The following is a 20,339-nucleotide window of genomic DNA, read 5'->3' as shown; positions in this document are numbered from 1 at the left end:
CTGTGTGTCTGACGCAGGAATTTTGAAATGGGACGGCCTGGGGGGGTGGGATATTCTCACAGTGTGTGACACTAGGAGTGTGTGATGGGATGGTGTGGAGGGAACATCACTCTGTGCCTGGCCCCAGGATTGTTGGTTGGAAAATGCATATGGATCTTCAGACTTTTCATGACCCCGGGATTGTCTGGTGGGATAGTGCGGAATGAGCTTCACTGTGTCTGACGCTGGCATTGCGCGATGGGACTCTGTGGCGGGAGTCCCCATCCCTCTCCTGTCCGCGGCCTTCGTAGACACGGTCAGATATTCTACAGTACATGGGCTTCCAATCTCTTTTGTCATTTATCTCTGCGGAAGCAAGGGGAGCACGCAGGAAGGTGGGAGTCAGGATAGTGCGTCTATCTGGGGTGCGAGGAAGCGGTGGTCAGCCTGGATGTGGGATGGGGTGTGAGGAGTTCCTGGGGACCAGACACTATCAGACTGACGTCCCTCAGCCTGGAGCTGAGACGCTGCTGTACCAGTGTGAGTATCTCAAACCCATTCTTGCAGTTCACTGGGTGCAGGGAGCAGAAGTAACCCCAGGTCACTGATTCTCCTCTAATGAGACTCGAGTCCGACACCAAGACAGGAAGTTACAGCGGTTTATTGATTTCGTCATGACAAATGTAAATTAAACAATGTGTGAGCTGCTGACGCGCGAGAATAAATAAGCTGCTCCCGACTCACTCACAGTCACACACAATTAACTGACCGGCGACAACAAGTGACCGGTTGAATAATCAGTCCCGTTTCTCACCGTCACTCTGAATCGGGGAACCGATAATTATAAAATCACACTTCAACGGCGTAAAGATCGCTGCAGATGCAGGTACAGGGATGAGACGTTTGTTAACATCACTATATATCGGCCAGACTGCGGAATGACCCGTCCTCAGCAAAGCGAGGAGAAGGATTCTGTCCTCGGATAATCCAACCCCGGGACACTGTTGTCCCAGACTGAACCCCGGCCCCCGGGCTGTTCCTGTGTGTGTAATTTTCCGGGGTCTCACGTGGGTGAGCTCTCGAACTCGGACACCTCCGCAAGCAGCGGCGCTGGACATGAGGTGGAATGACGTCACTACGGGACCGCTTCGGACGTAACAGTGCGCGAGACTGGAGCCAATTTCGTTAAAGCCGTTGGAAATTAAACTTGGAGCGTCCCATTAAAGTGGAGGGCGAGGAATCGGCCAAAATATCGCCTTTCCGCACATTCAGATGTTCAGAGACTGACATTACGTCCAGGTCTGCATCCTTGCAGAGATCTCAGTTTCATCTCGTTGAACTTACTGAAATCATTGTACCACAGGCTGAAACAGATGGGAGAATAAAGATGAAATAACCAGATCACACAACAGTGTCAGTGTTAGGGGACCGGGGTAAATGTTTCAACAACACTCACAGACAAATATCACCAGAAAACCCGCGGATCCGCTGATATTTTATCACATTGAACATTAACACAAACACTCACTGGATCCACTCCAGGCTCGGGTGCATCCGTATGAGGTGACGGAGAGCGGGGACAGATAGGTCTGTCAGCGAGTTTGCTTGCAGGTCCAGCTCTGTCAGTGATCGGTTTGGACCGAGAGCGGAGACAAGATTCTTGGCACCAGAATCTGTGAGACCGACATTGATCAGCCTGGAGATGAGAGAGAGTGAGGGTGAAGGACACAGAGAGACAGGAGACGGTACAAATCCCCAGTGTTTATCAGTAACACAATTACTGATTACATTAATATTCAGTGTCAGACACCCAGTGACTGTAAACACAATCTCCCACAGTCTGGTACTTACCGCAGTTTCTGTATTTTACACTTCGGGTTCCTCAGAGCCGCAGACACCAGTTTTACTCCTGAATCTCCCAGGTCATTCTGCCCAAGTCTAAACACAGGCAGACAGATTGATGAAAAAAGTAATTCAGACCGTGGGTCTAAGGTATTTTCTCTCACTTGGACATTTCAGGAAACATTAAACCCTTCAGTAAATCACTGATCGGAGTTCCCATCACGGTCAATGTCTCTCTCTGACCAGCTCCAGGGGATTCACCGAATATCAGTAATTTAGTCTGTCGGTGTGACCCTGTAACCGCCACATATTGTGTCTTATTACCCAACTGATTAGTGCTCCTGACGTGAGGGTCGGAAGGGGCGGGGCCGAAGGGTGGCAGAAAGTGAAACAGTGAGGCAAATTTGTGAATCAGAAAGTGTCGATGGGAGATGGTGGAAGTGAACCCACCTGAGGAAAGGGGATGGGGAATAGAGATCTCACAGGAGGAAGGGATCAGGAAGAGAGATCCCACGGGAGGATGGGGGATAGGGAAGAGAGATCCCACGTGAGGGAGGGGCATCAGCATGAGAGATCCCACAGGAGGAAGGCGATGGGAAAGACGGATCCCACGGGCGGAAGGGGTTGGGGATGAGAAATCCTACAGGAGGATACCGTTGGGAAAGGATAATCCGCAAGAAGAGATGATGCAGAAATAGATTGCACAGGAGGGGTGGGGCTGATCTGACGCCCACAATCGGGAGAGTAGATGCACCCATGGGGTCTGGGTATCCGGTAGTGAACACAGTCACACAGGTGGACTGATGGTGATAGTCACACGGGGAAGGGCGGGGAGGACAATCTCACAATGGTATTTCTTTCCGTCTCACTGGGACAGTCTGCTGACGGTCTCTTGTCCCTCACCGGGAAGGGGGTGTGAATCTCTGACCCACCTGCTTCAGTTAGTGTCGGTCTGGGTGTCAGTAACAGTGAGAAGGAATATTGACAATGGACGTGTCACAGGCAGCGAGAAACACGGCCATTCCTGTGATTTACTACCATTAAACCAATGGCCGTTGTTCACTGATCTGATGAAGTCTCCAACATCCCTTCACAAGGAACTACAGAACCCTCCCTTCCTTGGAGGAATTACTGACCGATCCCCTGGTCATTTGTCTCAATTCTTCACAATCCGATTTAATACAGTTTTACCCAAATTCCTTTACATTGAAACAACACAATGAGACACTTTCACAGTTCAGAGTGAGAGATAAATCAAGTTACCCCAACTCCTGGCACTTGTGCAGCACGGGACCAAGCCGCTGGATTCCTTCCCACTGAATGTTGCAGGCAGTAAGGTCGAGGTGTTTTATTGTATCACCGAGTCCGATGACATGAGACAGGACTGCGCAGTCAGTTGGGGTCAGTGTCATTCCATCAAATGAAAGTTTTTCCACAGATCCCAGTGCGGCCTGAGCCAGTCCACGATTCTGAGACTCAGACAGGTAGCGCAATGCTTTCAGGAGTCTCCTTTTATCATCTTTATCATCTGTGGTAAAGAGGGCAAATGCAATGTTGGCATTTATTTCAAGGGGAATCGAATGTAAAATCAAGGAAGTAATACTGAGCCTTTACAAGACTCTCGTCAGGTCGCAGTTGGAGAATTGTCAACAGTTTTGGGTCCCAGATTTAAAAACATAGAACATAGAACAGTACAGCTCATTACAGGCCCTTCGGCCCACAATGTTGTGCCGACCTTCAAACCCTGCCTCCCATATAACCCCCCACCTTAAATTCATCCATATATCTGTCGAGTAGTCTCTTAAACTTCACTAGTGTATCTGCCTCCACCACTGACTCCGGCAGTGCATTCCACGCACCAACCACTCTCTGAGTGAAAAAACCTTCCTCTAATATCCCCCTTGAACTTCCCTCCCCTTACCTTAAAGCCATGCCCTCTTGTACTGAGCAGTGGTGCCCTGCGGAAGAAGCGCTGGCTGTCCACTCTGTCTATTCCTCTTAATATCTTGTACACCTCTTTCATGTCTCCTATCATCCTCCTTCTCTTAGAAAGGAAGTGTTGCCATTGGAGAGTGTCCAGAGAAGGTTCACGTGGATGATTCCGGGTGTGAAGAGGTTAACATATGAGGAGCGTTCAGCAGCTTTGGGCCTGTACTCAGTGGAATTTAAAAGAATGCATGGGGATCTCCATGAAACCTACCGAATGTTGAAAGGACAAGATAGGGTAGATGTGGAGAGGACGTTTTCTAGGCTGGGGGTATCCAGAATTAGAGGGCACAGCTGCAAAATTGTTGGGCGACCCTTTAGAACAGAGGAAGGAAGGAATTGTTTTAGCCAGCGAGTAGTAATTCCGTAAAGTACTCTGCCACAGATGGCGGCGGAGGCCAAGTCCGTGAATGTATTTAAGGCGGAACGTGATCAGTCATGGCATCAAAGAGAAGGCTAGTGGATGGGGTTGAGTGGGATCCAAGTTCAGCCATGATGGAATGGCGGAAGAAACTCGGAGGGCTGAATGGCCTGATTCTGAATCCGAGCTGTGTGAGACTTCCTTTGCTGGGGCTCGGTATTCGAAATGTAAAGGCTTGCTTTCAGTTTTGTCAACTCTCCAGATATTCGGCGCTAGGGAAAAGGGAACGCCGAGGCTTCCTCTCTGACCGACGGGAGTGTTTGTTTATAAATCTCATAGAGGCCTCTAGGTGCACAGCCCGTGGCCCGGAAGGTGCCAGGTGTTGTGCAAAATGCAAATTGATTCCTGTCCTCCAGCTACAGCAACAAAACCCTGTCTCCCAGACTCTAACAGTCTCTAAACAGGCCTCTAATGACACGTATTCAGACTCTTAAAGTGAAATAAAGCTTCAGATAAACCCCGCTCAGCGTCCATGTAGGCGAACTGGCCGTCACCTGTTCAAACAGATTAACCTACGTGAAGTCTGTTCTGTGTAATACTGTAAATTCATCTGTATTTACATCTGTAACACACAGTATATTGTACACCGTACCGCGTTCCCGTATTTCATTCAATATTCTGCTCAGCTTCGGTAAATGGTGATGTAGTTTCACAAAGGATTCCCACATCACCCTCTGGGCCCCGGAGCCCTTCTCCATCACCAGATCCAGGAGGAGTTTGGAAGCGCCCGCTCGGTTTCCCTTCTCCGCGAGCTCAGTCACCCTCTGTAATGAACAATGAGGAATATATTGAGCAGCGGAAGGATGGGTACAAATCTACCCTGGACATGGACTGACCCAGCACGTTCTGCTCTCCACAGATCACTAACAGCCATTGAAGAGTTCATAATGTGAGAAAGATTTTAAAAGAAGCAAGAGGGGGCAGTGGGGAGTTCCTATACGCCATAGATTGCGGGGTAATTATCTACGGCAAGTTTTAAGTGGAGCACACATAGCATGAATGAGCCAGAAATAGATTGGGGAGTTTAAACTTTGTGCCAGAGATGGTTCAGTGAGGAGAGGCGGAGGTTTTAGGTAGATTTTGAGTAGTATTTTACCTCTCCATTTCACGGTTAGATCAGTGGGAAAACCTGGCAGAACAGTGGAATGCTCTTCCTACATAATGTGGCAAGACACGGAGACCTCCAGTGTCCCTGACAACTGAACCTTCAGGAACTGCGCTGAGGAACTGGAGCTGCAGCTGGATGAACCCAGGATCACTCGGGAGGCTGAGAGGTTGACTGACAGTTTATACAGATAGTGAACGAAATACAAGGGGCAGGACACGGGTAACTGGGTGACAGTCAGATAGGGAAAGGGGATGGAGAGACACTGCAGGAAACTCTGTCCAGCGATCTGTTTCGGCGTGTGAACAGCAGGAGAAAGCCACGGCAATTATGCCTCCGGCACTGAGATTGGTATTGTGACTCATAAGGATTGAGAAGAGTGAGCTGCATTAATAGGGGAATTCAATTGTTAGAAGAAGAGGACGAATATTCTGTTGACGAGAACACGATTTCTGGATGGCGTGTTACCAAGGTCAGTATATCTAACATCAAGTCTGAAACTTTTTTAAGTGCAGGGTGAGCAGCCGCCGGTCGTGGTTCACATTGGTAACAATGACAAGAGCAGGAAGTGTGAAGAGGTCCTGCAAAGTCAGTTCATGGAGTTAAATGCTGTGCTAAAGGGCAGGACCCCCAGGGTTGAGTTCTCAGACCGCTACCCGTACCGCGTGCTAGTGAGGCCTGAAATAGGACGATGATAGAGTCTGAGTGTGACTGATGAGATGGTGCATGACCGAGGGCTTCTAAAGTTTGAATGATTGGGATCTCATCCAAGCAAGGCGGGACCTGGACAGAGAGGGTTGATTTGCACCCGAACTAAAGGGAGACTGATATTTTTGAAGGAAGCTTTGTTAGCGCTGAGGGTTGCGGGGTTGGGATGGTGCGGGGTGTTAAGCTTGATTTGCAGGATTTGAAGAAACAGAACGGATAGTGGAGTGGTTGTGTGGGAAATACGTTGTTAAGCCGATATACAAAGTCAGGAAATTAAATGTTGAACATAGTGAAACTAATGTTCGGAAATATATATTATTTGAATGCAGGGAGTATTGTAGGAAAGGCAAATCCGCTTGGAGCATTGATCAGCACATTGAATTACAGGACCGAAACCATCAAGGAGGTGGCGTGGGACTAGCAGCTCAGCATTCGTGGATCCATTTGCGTAAGACACGATTCAATAGAATGAGAGGGATGAAAGAAGGCGGGGGGACATAACTAGTCATGAAAAATGAAACTCAGACAGGGCAAACTAGAGAGCTTGTCTACTGAGGCTACACGGCAGAAACTGAGCAGTAAGAGACGGACGGGATTATGTTAAAGAGCACCCAATAGCCAGTGGGATATCTGAGAAGATCAAATGTGCAGAGAAGTCGCGAGACAGTTCCAAGAAACACAATATAATTCAAACTTTCCATTTAGTAATTGGACACTCATAATTCAAAGATCTAGATAGTATGGTGTTGGTCAAATATGTCCAGGGAAGTTTCTGTAATCAATATTTTGAGGTCATAACTATAGACGGTGCCTACTGGAATTCTATTCGGGAACAGGACAGGGCAGTTGACAGAGGTCACTTTGCATCTGGTGATCACAGTCCTATTAGTTTGAAGATCATTATGAAAAGGGTAGGTCTGGTCCTCAGGTTAAGATTCTATATTGGAGAAAAGCCAGTTTTAAGGGTATCAGAAAGGATCTGAGGAAAGTACATGGTGACCGGATGTTTCCTGGTACAGATATGTTTGATAAACGTGAGGCCTCTGAAACTGAAATTCTGAGAACAATGATTTCGAAAGTATAAATGACCATAAGTAGAGTCTGAATGCCCCTGACAAAATAAAAGGCAAGTGTAAGATGTTTAGGGAAACTTGTTTTTTGGCATATACTGAGGCCCTGGTGAAAAGGAAGGAGCCCATTGCAATTATAGGCAGGAAGAAACAAATGAGGTACTTGATGAGTATAATAAATGCAGGAGTTATGGAAGGAGGAAATCAGGAGGACTAAGGTACGGCATGAGTTTCCTCTAGCAGACAAGGAAAAAACAGAATCTCAAACTCTTCATCAAACAAATTCTGAAGAAAAGTAGACCAACGAACGAAATTGGACCTCTTGAAGTTCATAGTGCTGAAAAATGTGGGGGAGGCTTTAAATCGGTTTTTTGTTGCATTTATATTTTCTCAGGGAGCATACAGAGTACAGTATTTGGAGTGAGGCGAAACAACAGTGAGATCATGGACTCTATAGTGATTACAGAGAAGGAGGTGTTTGCTGTCTTGTGACAGATTAGGAAGGTTAAATCCCCAGGGTTTTCCTTAATAACTTGTTTGAGGCTAGTGCAGAAATTACAGGAGCTATATACGGAAGATAACTATTCTTCTTCTTCTTCTGTTTGAAAAGGCTTCAAGAATAAGCCAGTGATTTACAGGTTGGTGAGCATAACAGGTTGGTAAAGCTATTGACAGGTATTCTAAGGAAATGGATATGAGTATTTGGATAGACAAGGATTGATTAGGGGTAGTCAACACTAATTTGTACCTGGTAAATCCTGTCTAACCAGTCTGATAGTTTCTCGAGGAAGTTAACAAGAAGGTACTGAAGGCCAGGCAGCGGATGTTTTTTACATGGACTTCAGCAAGTCCCACATGGGACCTTGGTCAAAAAGATTCATTCGCGTGGCATTCATGACACGGTAAGTAGATAGTTTTTACACTGAATTCATGACAGAAGCTTGGAGAGGTAGTGGATGTTTTACTATCTGACTGGACGCCTATGACGGCTTGTGTGCTGCAGGTATGACGTTGCTTGTCATATATATAAACCCTCTGGATGATAATGCGGTAAACTCGTCCAGCAAATTTATGGATGACACCAAGTGCATAACGAGGAAAGTTATCAACGTTTGCAGTGAGACCTGTACCAGTAGGGGAAAAAATGGACTGAAAAAGTGACAGGTAGAAGTTAATGAAGATGAAGTGTTCTATTTTGGAGGACAAATCAGAAAAAGGCAGATGGTGAGTGGTAGGGCATCGAACAGTTCGATAAAACTAAAATATTGGGGCGTACAGATACATTATTCATTGAAAGTGTTGAAGGTACTAATACTACATCGACTCAAGCCTAGGGGGTCGGCGTCGGGCAGAATGCCGGACTCACCATTCCTCCCTCTCCCTCATCAGTGTGTTCAGTTCATCTACAAGAAGCGCTGCTGTCTTCTACGAGTGTGTTTACCATAGTCTTGGGAGGGCGCCCAGGGCTCATCCTCCCGTGCTTGGCTCCCATGTGATGACTAGGCTGGCAGGTAGCTCGGATGGCGAAAACAGTGCCCGGCTAGTTGCCGTCTTCTCGCCACGATTTTAGTAGTGAACATCGGTAGTTCGTCATAGAACTCGACGTTTGTCATTGGCTGTTGCCGACTCACGTCAAGAGCCATCCGGATCATTCGTGTATAGCATCCATCCAGTGACTTTCGCATGTTCTTGGTGAGTGCCCACGTCTCGCATCAGTACGTGAGAATGGACTCTGTGACTGCTATGAAGATCCTCTTTTCAAGCCCTCTGGTCAGGTTCGACTTCCAGATTTCCTTCATCTTGTTCACAGCCCTCCACGCCAGCGCCTTCCATATCTTTCCGAGTTCTTCTCCGAACACATCATTCTTGACCCGAGCAACCTGAAGCCAAAGACCTTCTTAATGGTATCATTCCTTACGGTCTTGAGAGTACCTTCAGCACAGTTAAACGCCATTTACTGTGCCTTTTTAGCTTTTAGGTGAAGTCCAACTTTACTGCACTCAATTTCCACTTCTGTCAGTAGCTGCTGTGTTTTCTCCATCTGGTCAGAGAACAGGACTATGTCATCTGAAAAATCGAGATCTGTGAGCGTAACTGGTCTGACCCTTTTGTTTCGTCCTGTTTTACGGTAAAACGAAGCTTGTCATGATCTTTGGTAGCTTGACGTAGAGCAACGAGCCGGGCACTGTTTTCGCCACCCAAGCTACCTGCCAGCCTAGTCAAAGGACAATTATAAAGATGTAGGGTGCCAGAGAGTCTCCTTGCAGCACACCAGCTAGTAGCTCGCACTCTGCTGTTTCTCCGTCTGCTGATACAACTTTCGCCATGTTTTTGGTATAGCTGGACTCTATTACTCTTAGTAGACGGTGTGGCGCTCCGTAAGCTTTCAGGATCTTCATCATTTTACCTCGGTGAATGGAGTCAAAAGAGTTGTGAAAATCGATGAAAGTATGCACGTCTGGTAGGCTGTGCCTCTTGACTTCCTCGATGATTCTACGGAGAGCAAGTTGTGCATTTCTGCCGAAAACCATTCTTATTGAATCTTAGCTTAGGGCCAATGGCGGTGCGAATCCTGTTCAAGATCATCCGATTGTACAGCTTTGCAGGTCAAGCTGACACCGCGGTAGTTATCTGTCTTCTTGAGGGATCCAGACTTGGGGACTGGGATAATGTTTGACCGTGACCACTGTTGTTGTTTGTCGCCTTTCAAAAGTGCCGTATTACATATGTCCAGCAAGATGTCGCCCAGGTCGCAGTTCTTCAGGACATCTGGTGGTATCCCGTCTGGTCCAGCGCACCTGCCCTGTGTCAGTGTACAATATACTTTGCCTTCTTCAGTTGCTCAATGGTGAATGGGCCGTCATCGATGTCAACTAGCGTTAGTATCGTGGGTATGTCCTCTTCTTCTTCCGTGATCGTTTGAGGGCTTCCCAGCAGGTTCTTAAAGTGGGTGAACCATGTCTGGACACCTAGCACTGCTGTTTTACCATTTATTTGACATGATGGGGACTTCTTCCGTCTGCTGATCTCGTTGACTAGTCGCCATGCTTCTCCATGCTGCTTGTCTTCATCAGCAGCCTTTACCTCTCTAACTCTCTCAGCTAGTTCCTCTTCCTTCAGTTGGTCGTAGGTGGCAAAGGTAGATTGGGCTGTATGGAGAGATGTTAGGACAAAGGACTTCATATATAAAAGTACTGAATGCAGAAATTGGGATATTATGTTGAAATTGAATAAAGTGTTGCTGTGGTCTATCTCGGAGTACTGTGTGCACAGACCTATACAGTAGTTAAGATTGAAAGAGTGCAGAACCCTATGCTCTACACACTCTTCACACATGACTACACCCGCATCTACACCTCCAACTCCATAATTAAATTTGCGGACGATACCACAGTGGTTGGCCTGATCTCAAACGGGGATGAAACAGCGTACAGACTCGAGGTGGATCATCTGACGGAGTGGAGTAAGGACAACGACCTGGTCCTTAACAGTTCTAAAACAAAAGAGATGATCATTGACTTCAAGAGATCAAAGGACAGAGTACACACCCCGCTCCATATACATGTAGAGGTAGTAGAAAGTGTGGAAAACCTAAAGTTCCTTGAAGTTATTTTGTCAAAACAGCCGACATGGAGCACCAACACTTCGCTGCTTGTAAAAAAAAGTGGCACAACAAAGGCTCTTCTTCCTCAGAAAGCTGAGACAGGCCAAACACCCAGAAAATTTGTTGCTTAACTTCTACAGAAGCACAATTGAAACCACCCTGAACGACAGCGCCACAGTGTGGTATGCCAGCTGCACAGCTGCTGAGCAACAAGACCTGCATCACGTGGCGAAGGCGGCCCAGCGAATTGTCAGGATGAAGCACTCAGGACTGGACACCATCTGTTCCAACAGACTCAGGAGGAAAGCTTACCCCGGCCACTCCATGATTGACCCACTGCCGTCCAGCAAAAGGTTCAGGACACTAAAAGCCAGAACAAATAGATTGAGGAACAGCTTCTACCCCAGAGCTGTGGCCTCCATCACACCACTCCCACAGAACAATGACTGAAACTGTGAGCACGCACAAGGACTCAAATACTTGCACTAATGGCACTTTGTGCATTACTGTCATATTCTGGTGCTGCCGCAAATTATTTTCTGCTTCTTATCTATTTAATACTGTTTTTCAATTACAGTCTTGTTTTTATCTACCGCTTTGTCTGATTGCCTGACAGGAAGCCAAACAGAGTTTCATTGTACCTATGTATAATGACAATAAAGATCATTCAATTCAATTCAATTCAGTTCAAATCAATTCAACTTCAATTCAGAGTAAATTTACAAGGATCTGCCCAGGATCTGCGGACATGAGAGATATAGGAAGTCTGAATAGGTTAGGACATTATTACCTAGAGTGTCGGAGAATCAGGGGAGATGTGATAAGAGGTATACAAGTTTATAAAAAAAAAAAGTATAGATAGGGTAAACGCAAAAAAGGACTTACAAATGTCACAGTCCAGTGCGTGAACCAGTATTCCAGTTCACGGTCCGGGCCGTGAACTCCGTACTCCGATTATCCCTTGTTTCTGTTTGGTGCCATAATAGAGGCACCTGATTCTCGTTTTAAATACCTCTGGGTTCCAGTAATACCTTGCTGGACCGTTCCTGTTAATACTCTGGTCAGTAGCCTCGTCAGTAACCTAGTCCGTAACCATGCCAGTAACCTCGTCAGTAACCTCGTTAGTAACCTCGTCAAATTAACCCGACAGAATGAGACCAGAACCGCTGTATGTTGACCGCTTCGAGGGTTTGCCGCTCTCCTGAGTGGGGAGCGCTATCCGCGTTCCGTGTCCCGTGGCTAAGAAGAATCCCGGCTCTGGGTCCTGTATCCAAGGATGAGCCCCGACTCAGTGTTCCGTGTTCTGTGTCTAAGAAGAGTCCTGGCTTTATGTCCTGTGTCCATGAAGGAGCCCCGCTTCAGTTTTCTGTGTCCCGTGTCTAAGGAGAGTCCGAGCCAAGCCAAGCCGACAGCCGAGCCAAGAGCCGGGCCAAGAGCCGAGCCAAGACAAGTCCAAAAGCCAAGCCAGGACAAGCCCAAGAGCCACGCCCAGTCAAGTACAAGAGGCAAGACAGAGTCAAGTCCAAGCCAAGTCCGAGTTAAGTCAAGTCCCTAGCCCAAGTCTAGGTTTTCCGGTTTGTCTCTCTTCATCTCTCTTAATGTTATCATTTTCTCCTCGCGCCTCGGTTTACCTAGCATCCTTAATAAATATAGTCCAGTTCCCAGTAAATTCAGTGTCTGTCTCTTGCGTTTTGACCCGCTACCTCCTCCCCCCCCCCCCCCCCCCCCCCGCAGCAACAGAACGGTCCTGCCAGACATGGACCCAGCGACACAAGCACTGTCGTTAAACTCTCGCCGTTCAATGTCCATTTGGTTGAAACCATTTCAACCCCTCACCCCACCGGTCCGGGTCGCCGATGATCCGTGCAAGACTGTTGGATCGCCAGAAGGCTCCCATGGAGGGGAGGGGCGGGGGGTGGTTCTGTCATAATACGGTGGGGTCCGTATTCCGGTTCACGATCAGGGCTGTGGATGCCTTACTCCGGTTATTCCGTCTTTCCCTTGTTTCCGTTCGGTGCCGTAATTGAGGCACCTGATTCTCGTTTTGGGCTGGGAACATAAATAGTTCTGGGGTCCAGTGATTCCGTGCTGGATCGTTCTTGTTAGTACCCTGGTCAGTTACCTCGCCAACATCCTTGACAGTAACTTCGCCAGTATTCTCGTCAGTAAACTCGTCAAGTCAACCCTCCGGAGTGAGACTAGAGCTGTTGTCTTTTGTCCTGTGTCGCCTCGAGGGATTGCCGCTTTCCTGAGTGGGGAACTGTTTCCGTGTTCCGTGTCCAGTGTCTGAGAAAAATTCCGGCTCTGGGTCCTGTATCCAAGGAGGAGCCCCGCCTTAGTGTTCTGTGTCCCGTGTCGAAGCAGAGTCCAAGCCAAGCCAAGTCCAAGAGACGAAAATACACAATGCTGGCAGAACTCAGCAGGCCAGACAGCATCCATTGGAGGAGGTAGCGGTGAAGGGTTTCGGCCCGAAGCGTCGTCGCTACCTCCTCCCATAGATGCTGTCTGGCCTGCTGGGTTCTGCCAGCATTTTGAATTTGTATTTATTTTCAGCATCTGCTGATTCAATAGTGTTGTCCAAGGGACGAGCCCGAGTCAAGTCGAAGCCAAGTCCGAGTCAAGTCGGAGCCAAGTCCGAGTCAAGTCGAAGCCAAGTCCGAGTCAAGTCGAAGCCAAGCCCGAGTCAAGTCCGAGCCATGCCCGTGTTCTGGTCAAGAACCAGGTCTATACCCAGGTACCGAGTCCCGACCAAGACCCGAGTTCCGCGTCATGACCCGAGTTCCCTGTCCAGTTCAAGTTCCAAGCCCAGGTCTAGGTTTTCCGGTTTGTCTCTCTTCGACTATCTGCGTGTTATCATTTTGTCCTCGTTCCTTGGTTTACCTAGCGTCCTGATAAAACATAGTCCAGTTCCTAGTACTTTCTGTGTCCGTGTCTTGTGTTTGAGTCCACTACCAACGCCCCTTGTAACAACTACTGAGGTTGGGTGGAAGTAGAATTAGAATTAGAGGTCATGGGTTAAAGATGAAAGGTGAAAGGCAATATGAGGGCCTACATCTTCGCTCAGAGGTTGGTGAGAGTTTGCAACGTGCTGCCATCGGAAGTGGTTGGTGTGCATTCGATTTCAAAATTTAAAAGCAATTTGGATAATTTGGACCCACGGGAGGGGTGGGTGCAGATCAATGGGGCTAAGCAAGTTATTAGGTCAATGTGCACTACATTGGCCGAAGAACCCATTGTTATACTGTGGAGTTCAACTGCTATGACTGGGTCGGACTGTAACAGGGTCACTGCCGATTTTTTTCAGAGGTAAATCGCTGGTGAAAAGGTTAACAATTCACTGCCAGGATCCATGAAGGTCCAATGACAGCCTGCAGCTGGGAACTGGCAGTGAGGAGCAGGTGGCAATCACAGGGCTTTTGTGCATGTGTGTGAGACCAAAGCCTACTGTTAGTAACGCAGAGAAGGAATGTTGGAATGGAACTGTCAGCTGTCTTATAAGAAATGTTATGGTCAGGTACAGTTTATAGCTCTACGTTAAAATTCAGTTTGGGTGGCAACAGATGAATGTGCCTGGGTAATTCTGTGTTATCCATGGATGTTTGGAATATTTTCAATGATTCTAATTTTTGCAATTCTCAGTGTTAACATTACATGCTGTGGTAATTATAACCGCTACACGGAACTGTCACAAGGAGCAGAAGGTAACTGAGCCACAAGGCACGACTGGATATTTGATCAAATGAAAGAGATTCAGTCGGTCAAACTAGAGATAATAGTCAAGTGCTGTCTGTTCGAGTTATTCTGTGGGATCCAATGACAGGTAAAGGGTGGAGAAAGAAGACAATCTCTATGGATTGTGTGATCCCAGGAGTCTTCAAGGCAACACTGTTGCATGGTCGCTGAGGAGAAGCATTGGAAACATGTTGGGAAGTTGGACAGAGTAAAATAAAGCCTTTCTCTGTCCACTGCCAGTACCCATCACATGTCACATCACTAACAATCACCTTTCAATCGCTGACTATATCCTAACCCGACTAAAAATGAATGTGTTCAGATAATGGGAGAGACTCCTGTCACATCTTGTACCTGCCAAATGAAGGCCCAGCATGGCGTCAGGCCTGGTCTGTCTCGTTGACCCACACAGACCTGTTGCCTTACATCTGTTCAATCAGTCTGTCGAATAATCTGCTTTCAATTACTGTCTTTTTCACTTACGTGATACATTCGCCCAGTGAAGTGATCCTTGCCGGTTAACATGAGGCCAAGTCCTTCCACACCCTCTTCAATCGCCTGCTCCAGTTGCTCCATGTAGAATCTCGTCAACCGGAGCAGTTGGTGGTCGTCACAAATTGACAGGAAGGCGGAGAAAGCTTCACTCAAATCTGTGAACAGACATAGAACATGGTACAGTACAGCACAGGAACAGCCCTTTTGTGTCACCATGTCTGTATCGACCGAGATGTCAACATGAAACATCTACATGCTCGTGGTCTATATACCACCAGTCCCTGCCTGTCCATGTGCCTATCATGTGCCTTTGTAATTCATACAGCATTGTCCTGAACCTTGTCAGGAGACTCCACATTGTTCATGTAACGGACAAACCAGAACTACACACAAACTGCAACTGGGCACTGATCAAACTTCCCTATCGCTGAGGCATGACTTTCTATATTAGTACTCCAATGCTGTAGATCGTCTTTACGGTCCGACTATATGCACGATATGCACTTGTACATCTCCCCATACATCAATTCTCCTCAGTCTTGCGCTTTACTGTCATGAAATTTCCTCTTACATTTCACTTCTCAATAGGCACCTCCTCACACTATCCCCCATTAAAGTCCAGTTGGCATCTCTCTGCCCATGCTTTTAGCGGATCAATATTCTAATGTATACTTTGACCAACAATCTTGATTTTCACAACTCCGCCTCGTTCTCTATCGCCTGTAAATTTGTGAATCAGCGAAATCAGAGTTTTCCCAAGTCATGGATAGTTATCACTGAAAACAGAGAGTTCATTACGGAACCTTGCGGAGCACGACTGCTCACAGAACTCCAGGCAGAAGAATGCCTCGCCACCAATACCTGTTTTGTATGGTCAAGACAACTTTGAATTAAATTTTCTATCAGACTATTGCAAGAAACCATTTTGCAAGTTTCTCTAACATCCATGCCTTCAAAATTCACTGTTTTCCCTTCATCATTCCAACACGAAAATATCAGTCAAGTTTTCATAACATAGCCCAGTGCGCTGAGCCCATGCTGACCATCTCTAGTAAATCTATCCTATTACAGATACAAGTAGAATGTCCCGCTAGGACGTTTCAACACGAATCCCTCTGTTACTGATACAAGGTTAACCAGCCAAAGATATATTAGATTACCTTTATGGTTCTTCTTAATCTGACAATTATCACTGACTATTCCAGTAACGGCGGAGGGATGTTGTCTTCAGTCTCCCGTCCCTCCCCCTTGATAGAAACAACGAATCCTCAATGACAGAGAAGGTCTTCTTTTGGTATCGCTTTTTGAGGCTGACTCAATACTGGAGAAGTATCTCCATTATGGAAATGACTGAGTCTGCAAATTTCTGCAATTTTTCCCTGATTCTATGCAGTGGCCCCTCCATAACAGATGTTGATGCAGAAAATTTGCAGGCTGTCTATGGTACTCTGTAGAAATTTGCAAATAACGTTTCTTTGTTGTTGTTTTTTATATATATATATACATATAGATATAGATATAGATAGAAACACACAATAACCAGTGTACATAGAATATTTACACAACCTAAAAACTGGTTGGTACTTGAAATGTTTGGTAATATGCTTACTATGAATATGTAGAATGAGTATTTTAAAATCATATGTCTGATTTTATTTATTAACAGAAGATTAGAATAACAAACGCCGAATGTTTTAATATGATGGCGTCGGCGTTCAGCGGCAGGCACGGTCAGACACCCAGTTTTTTGAGCTCCAAGAGGTAGGTTGCGCGCCTGAAGAACAGGAGATTGTCTAACGATTAGTAATGATTATTCAAGAATCACTTGATTCCGGCATAGTTCTGGAAGTCTGGAAATCTTCACTCTTTCAAAAGGGAGGGAAGCAGAAGAAAGGAAAATATAGGCCAATTAGCCTGACCTGGGAAGATGATAGAATCGATTGTTGAGGATGTGGTTTCCATGTGTCTGGAAACGCCTGAGAATATAGGCTGAAGTCAGCATGGTTTCCTGTAGGGGAAATCTGTTGGAATTCTTTGAATAAATAACAAGCAGGATAGACAAAGGAGAATTGGTGGATGTTGCGTACTTGGATTTTCAGAAGAACTTTGACAAAGTGTAGCACATGAGGCTGCTAAACAAGGTAAGTCCCATAGTGTTATAGGAAGGATATTAACAGGCCTAGAGGACAGGCTGACTGGCAGGAGGCACAGAGTAGGAACAAAGGAAGCCTTTTCCTGTTGGCTGCCGGTGTTGCACAGGGATCTGTGTTGGAACTTCTTTTGTTTACGTTATATGTCAATGATGGAATTGATGGCTCTGTGGCCAAGTTCTCAGACGATATGAAGATAGGTAAGGGGGCGGGTAGCGTTGAGGAAGCGGGGAGGCAGCAGATGGAAGTACTGTGGAGAGATTCGGAGAACAGACAAATAAATGGCAGATGGAATACAGAGTTGGGAAAGTGCATGGTCATGCACTTAGTCAGAAGGAACACAAGCATGGACTATTTTCTAAACCTGCCAGAATTTAACAACGTTTATATCCCCTGGTTAATCCACCGTTTTTGATTTTCGTATTTATGAAATGTTCTCGAAGGCAAGCATTCTTCCACACAGGTCTTAATGAAGTCGGTGGTCCATGCATTCAGATTCAAAGATTCCTGAACGTTATCCAGTCCGCCTACTCACCCCTCCACCTTCCTTGATCATACCGTCTTGGTCCTCTCACTTGCGCTGTGTTCTTTTGTCTGTGACTATGCACCAGGAGTCGATGTACAGCCAGTTAAACGGAGTTTCTAAAGTGGCCGAGACCGTTCATGAGAGCTGACCTTTTTCGGCTAGCCCAGAAGAAGGATCTTGTCCCCACAGGTACACTGTTTGACCTGCTGAATTCTTCCAGAATTTTGTGTGTGTGTGTGTGTGTTAGTCTGGAGTTGTAGCACCAGCAGAACTTATATTCATTACTGCATTAAAATGTTATCAGACGGTAAAACTGTAAGAGTGATTTATTTACAAAGAGATGTTCCCTAGATCTTTCCACCTATTGGAAACATTCTCCAACTCAGCCACAGGCAACAGACTCCAGTAAGCTCCGAACATCTCTATATGAAAATACAAAATACAGGCAATTTTCTTTCCAAAACCTGAACCGTAAACATATCGTTCAATCCCAGAACATCTTGGAAATGCTCCAGTCATCTGGCATCAAATTTTAAAATACAGAAAATTAAAGTTGGAAGCATCAGCACCTGTCTGGAGGTGAAACAGACCCTGATTATTCCCTACACTGTTACGTCAACCACAAGACCACTGTTACATTCCTGTCTGTGCTTCACTCACAACCACATCATTCAAGACTTCCTGCTCCTTTCATTCAGGTGAAACTTTTGATGGTGAGCAGAGTGATTCAACAATTACCGGTGCCCTGGAACTATTGGATTGGCCGCTTTACCAGTGGGATCAGTGATCCTGTTTGATGAAACGTCTGTGTTCCTTTAGCGCCTGTATAAGTATTTCATCTGAACTATTCTGCATCAACAGGACAGAGGTTTAATTATTAAGATCCAAGTGAACATACCTGTAGCCATTCTAATTTTGTCTGAAGATTGTTGATAGTCGTATTCTTGTTTACACTTCGGTCGCAGTGCAGGAGAGCGTCCCCTGCTGGTGAATTACGAACAAGCAGACAATGAGTCAGAGAGAGTACGATTACTTTGCAAATATGACAGTATCTGCATCTCCTGGATCAGAACAGCAGTTGGCTTAGAGACCAAACATTTCACATTAACATCATGTTCCACAGCATGTCTATTGTCTATCCAGTGATACCTGTTGCACCTATAGATAAAGTCACAGAGCAATAGAGCACAAATACACACCCTTCAGCCCAACGAGACCCTGCCAGCCACAATGCCCACCTGGATGGTCCCAATTTCCTGAGATGAGACCAAATTTTCCTCCTACCTTCTTCACTCCATCAAACTATACCAATTGCTTCTGTAATCATACAATTATGACTGCCTCATCCACTTCCTCTGGCTGCCCCCTCCACAGAATCACCAACCTCTGCATGAAACCGTTGCTGCTTGTGATTGTTTTGCAATCTATTTACCACCCCTGCCCATTTCGTTCTCGTACGATATTCTTCTCTATGAACACCAACTACTAATTTTGTGTCATCCATGAACTTACTGGTCAAGCCATCGCATTCGCATCCAAATCATTGCAATAAAACAACGAATATCAAAGGTGCCAACTTGTAGCCTTGCGTTCTGAATACTGCGAGTCAGTTGCTTGCTACCTACAAGTTAATTTAGAATCCATCTAACTTTCCCTCTGGACTGCATGGGATCTAGTCTTCCAGACTAACCTGCCATGTGGCAGCTTGTCAAAAACTTTGCTGAAATACAATGTACTACCCTACCATCATGTACATTCACTTTTAAAAAAAATCTTACATAGTGATGTTAAACACTATATTCCATGCACGCCGCCATGCGGTCTCCTAATCAGACACTGTTGATCCAAATGTTGGTAGATACTGTGTGCGTGACTGCTACATATTCTGTGTGCGGCTGGTACATATTGTGGAAAATTATCTCTATCATTCTCTCCACTCACCATCAAAAATCCATGATGACAACCCCTAATAATATTATGCTTCTGTAAATGCTCAAAGTCCCTGTCTCTTATTAACCTTTCGAAGAGTTTTCCCAATGCAATACTCATTGGTCTGTAATCCCCCGACTTATTGCTTTAAGACGTATTGAATTATTGAACAATATATGCCACCCTCCTATCCTGTGTTACTACTCCTGTGGACACAGACAACACCAAGATCATTGTCTATGCCTTTGTAAGCTCCTACCTCACTTCCTGTAGTAACTTTGTGTATAATGGAAGCTCCAGCAACACCTCTTTCTTAATATTCTCATTCTGCAATCCTAACGTTACATTCAAAGTCCATCTGCTTGGTAACTCTGCAGCACAAATTTCTTTAAGTACCTCGCCTATCACCTCATCCTCCATGCATTTTTCCAGCTTTGCTCATGAGAAGTCCTACCCTCCTCCTTTTCTTCACCTATGTGCAGAACGCGTTGGGGCTTTCCTTCATCTTACTCCCCAGGACTTTAAATCTTTTCATAATCTCCTTCATGGCTACTTATTAATTCTCCAGATCATTGCTTCTTGCCTAAAAGTCCTCACCTCTTGTGAACCATGGTTCGTTTATATGAACATCTTTTCCATGTCTGTGGTGCAAATCTATCTAGAACCCATATAACTGTTCCTGAAACAACCGCCACAGTTGTGCATTTCCCTGTGATTTTTTTTTCACAATTTACGCTCCCAAGTTGCTCCGAATTCCATTGTAATTATTCATCCGCTAATTAAATACTGCCT

At 46.0% G+C, this 20,339-nt stretch overlaps 1 protein-coding gene across 1 annotated transcript; it reads right to left on the bottom strand.

Moving 5' to 3' along the window:
* Positions 1 to 640: 640 nt before the first annotated feature.
* LOC140722548 (NLR family member X1-like) lies at positions 641 to 18,594 on the bottom strand. Its single transcript, XM_073037254.1, has 7 exons — positions 18,517 to 18,594; positions 14,931 to 15,097; positions 4,821 to 4,992; positions 3,085 to 3,349; positions 1,831 to 1,917; positions 1,508 to 1,675; positions 641 to 1,343 (listed from the first exon to the last, which is right to left on the bottom strand). Exons 1-7 carry the CDS (start codon positions 18,524 to 18,526, stop codon positions 1,256 to 1,258), a joined length of 957 nt encoding a protein of 318 aa, XP_072893355.1. The 5' UTR covers positions 18,527 to 18,594; the 3' UTR covers positions 641 to 1,255.
* Positions 18,595 to 20,339: the final 1,745 nt, after the last annotated feature.

This window comes from Hemitrygon akajei, unplaced genomic scaffold, assembly GCF_048418815.1.
Source record: "Hemitrygon akajei unplaced genomic scaffold, sHemAka1.3 Scf000080, whole genome shotgun sequence".
In the NCBI taxonomy this organism is placed as follows: Eukaryota; Metazoa; Chordata; class Chondrichthyes; order Myliobatiformes; family Dasyatidae; genus Hemitrygon; species Hemitrygon akajei.
Note: the sequence above shows the minus strand (reverse complement) of the source record. Positions and strands in the feature narration are given on the sequence as shown.

Bases quoted from the DNA above. Each gene is read 5' to 3' on its own strand.
- LOC140722548 (XM_073037254.1), bottom strand. The intron at 4,993-14,930 runs GTAAGTGAAAAA...TGTTCATTACAG, and splicing joins TCACTGGGCGAATGTATCAC to AGGGTGACTGAGCTCGCGGA. The intron at 1,676-1,830 runs GTAAGTACCAGA...TCTCATCTCCAG, and splicing joins TGTAAAATACAGAAACTGCG to GCTGATCAATGTCGGTCTCA.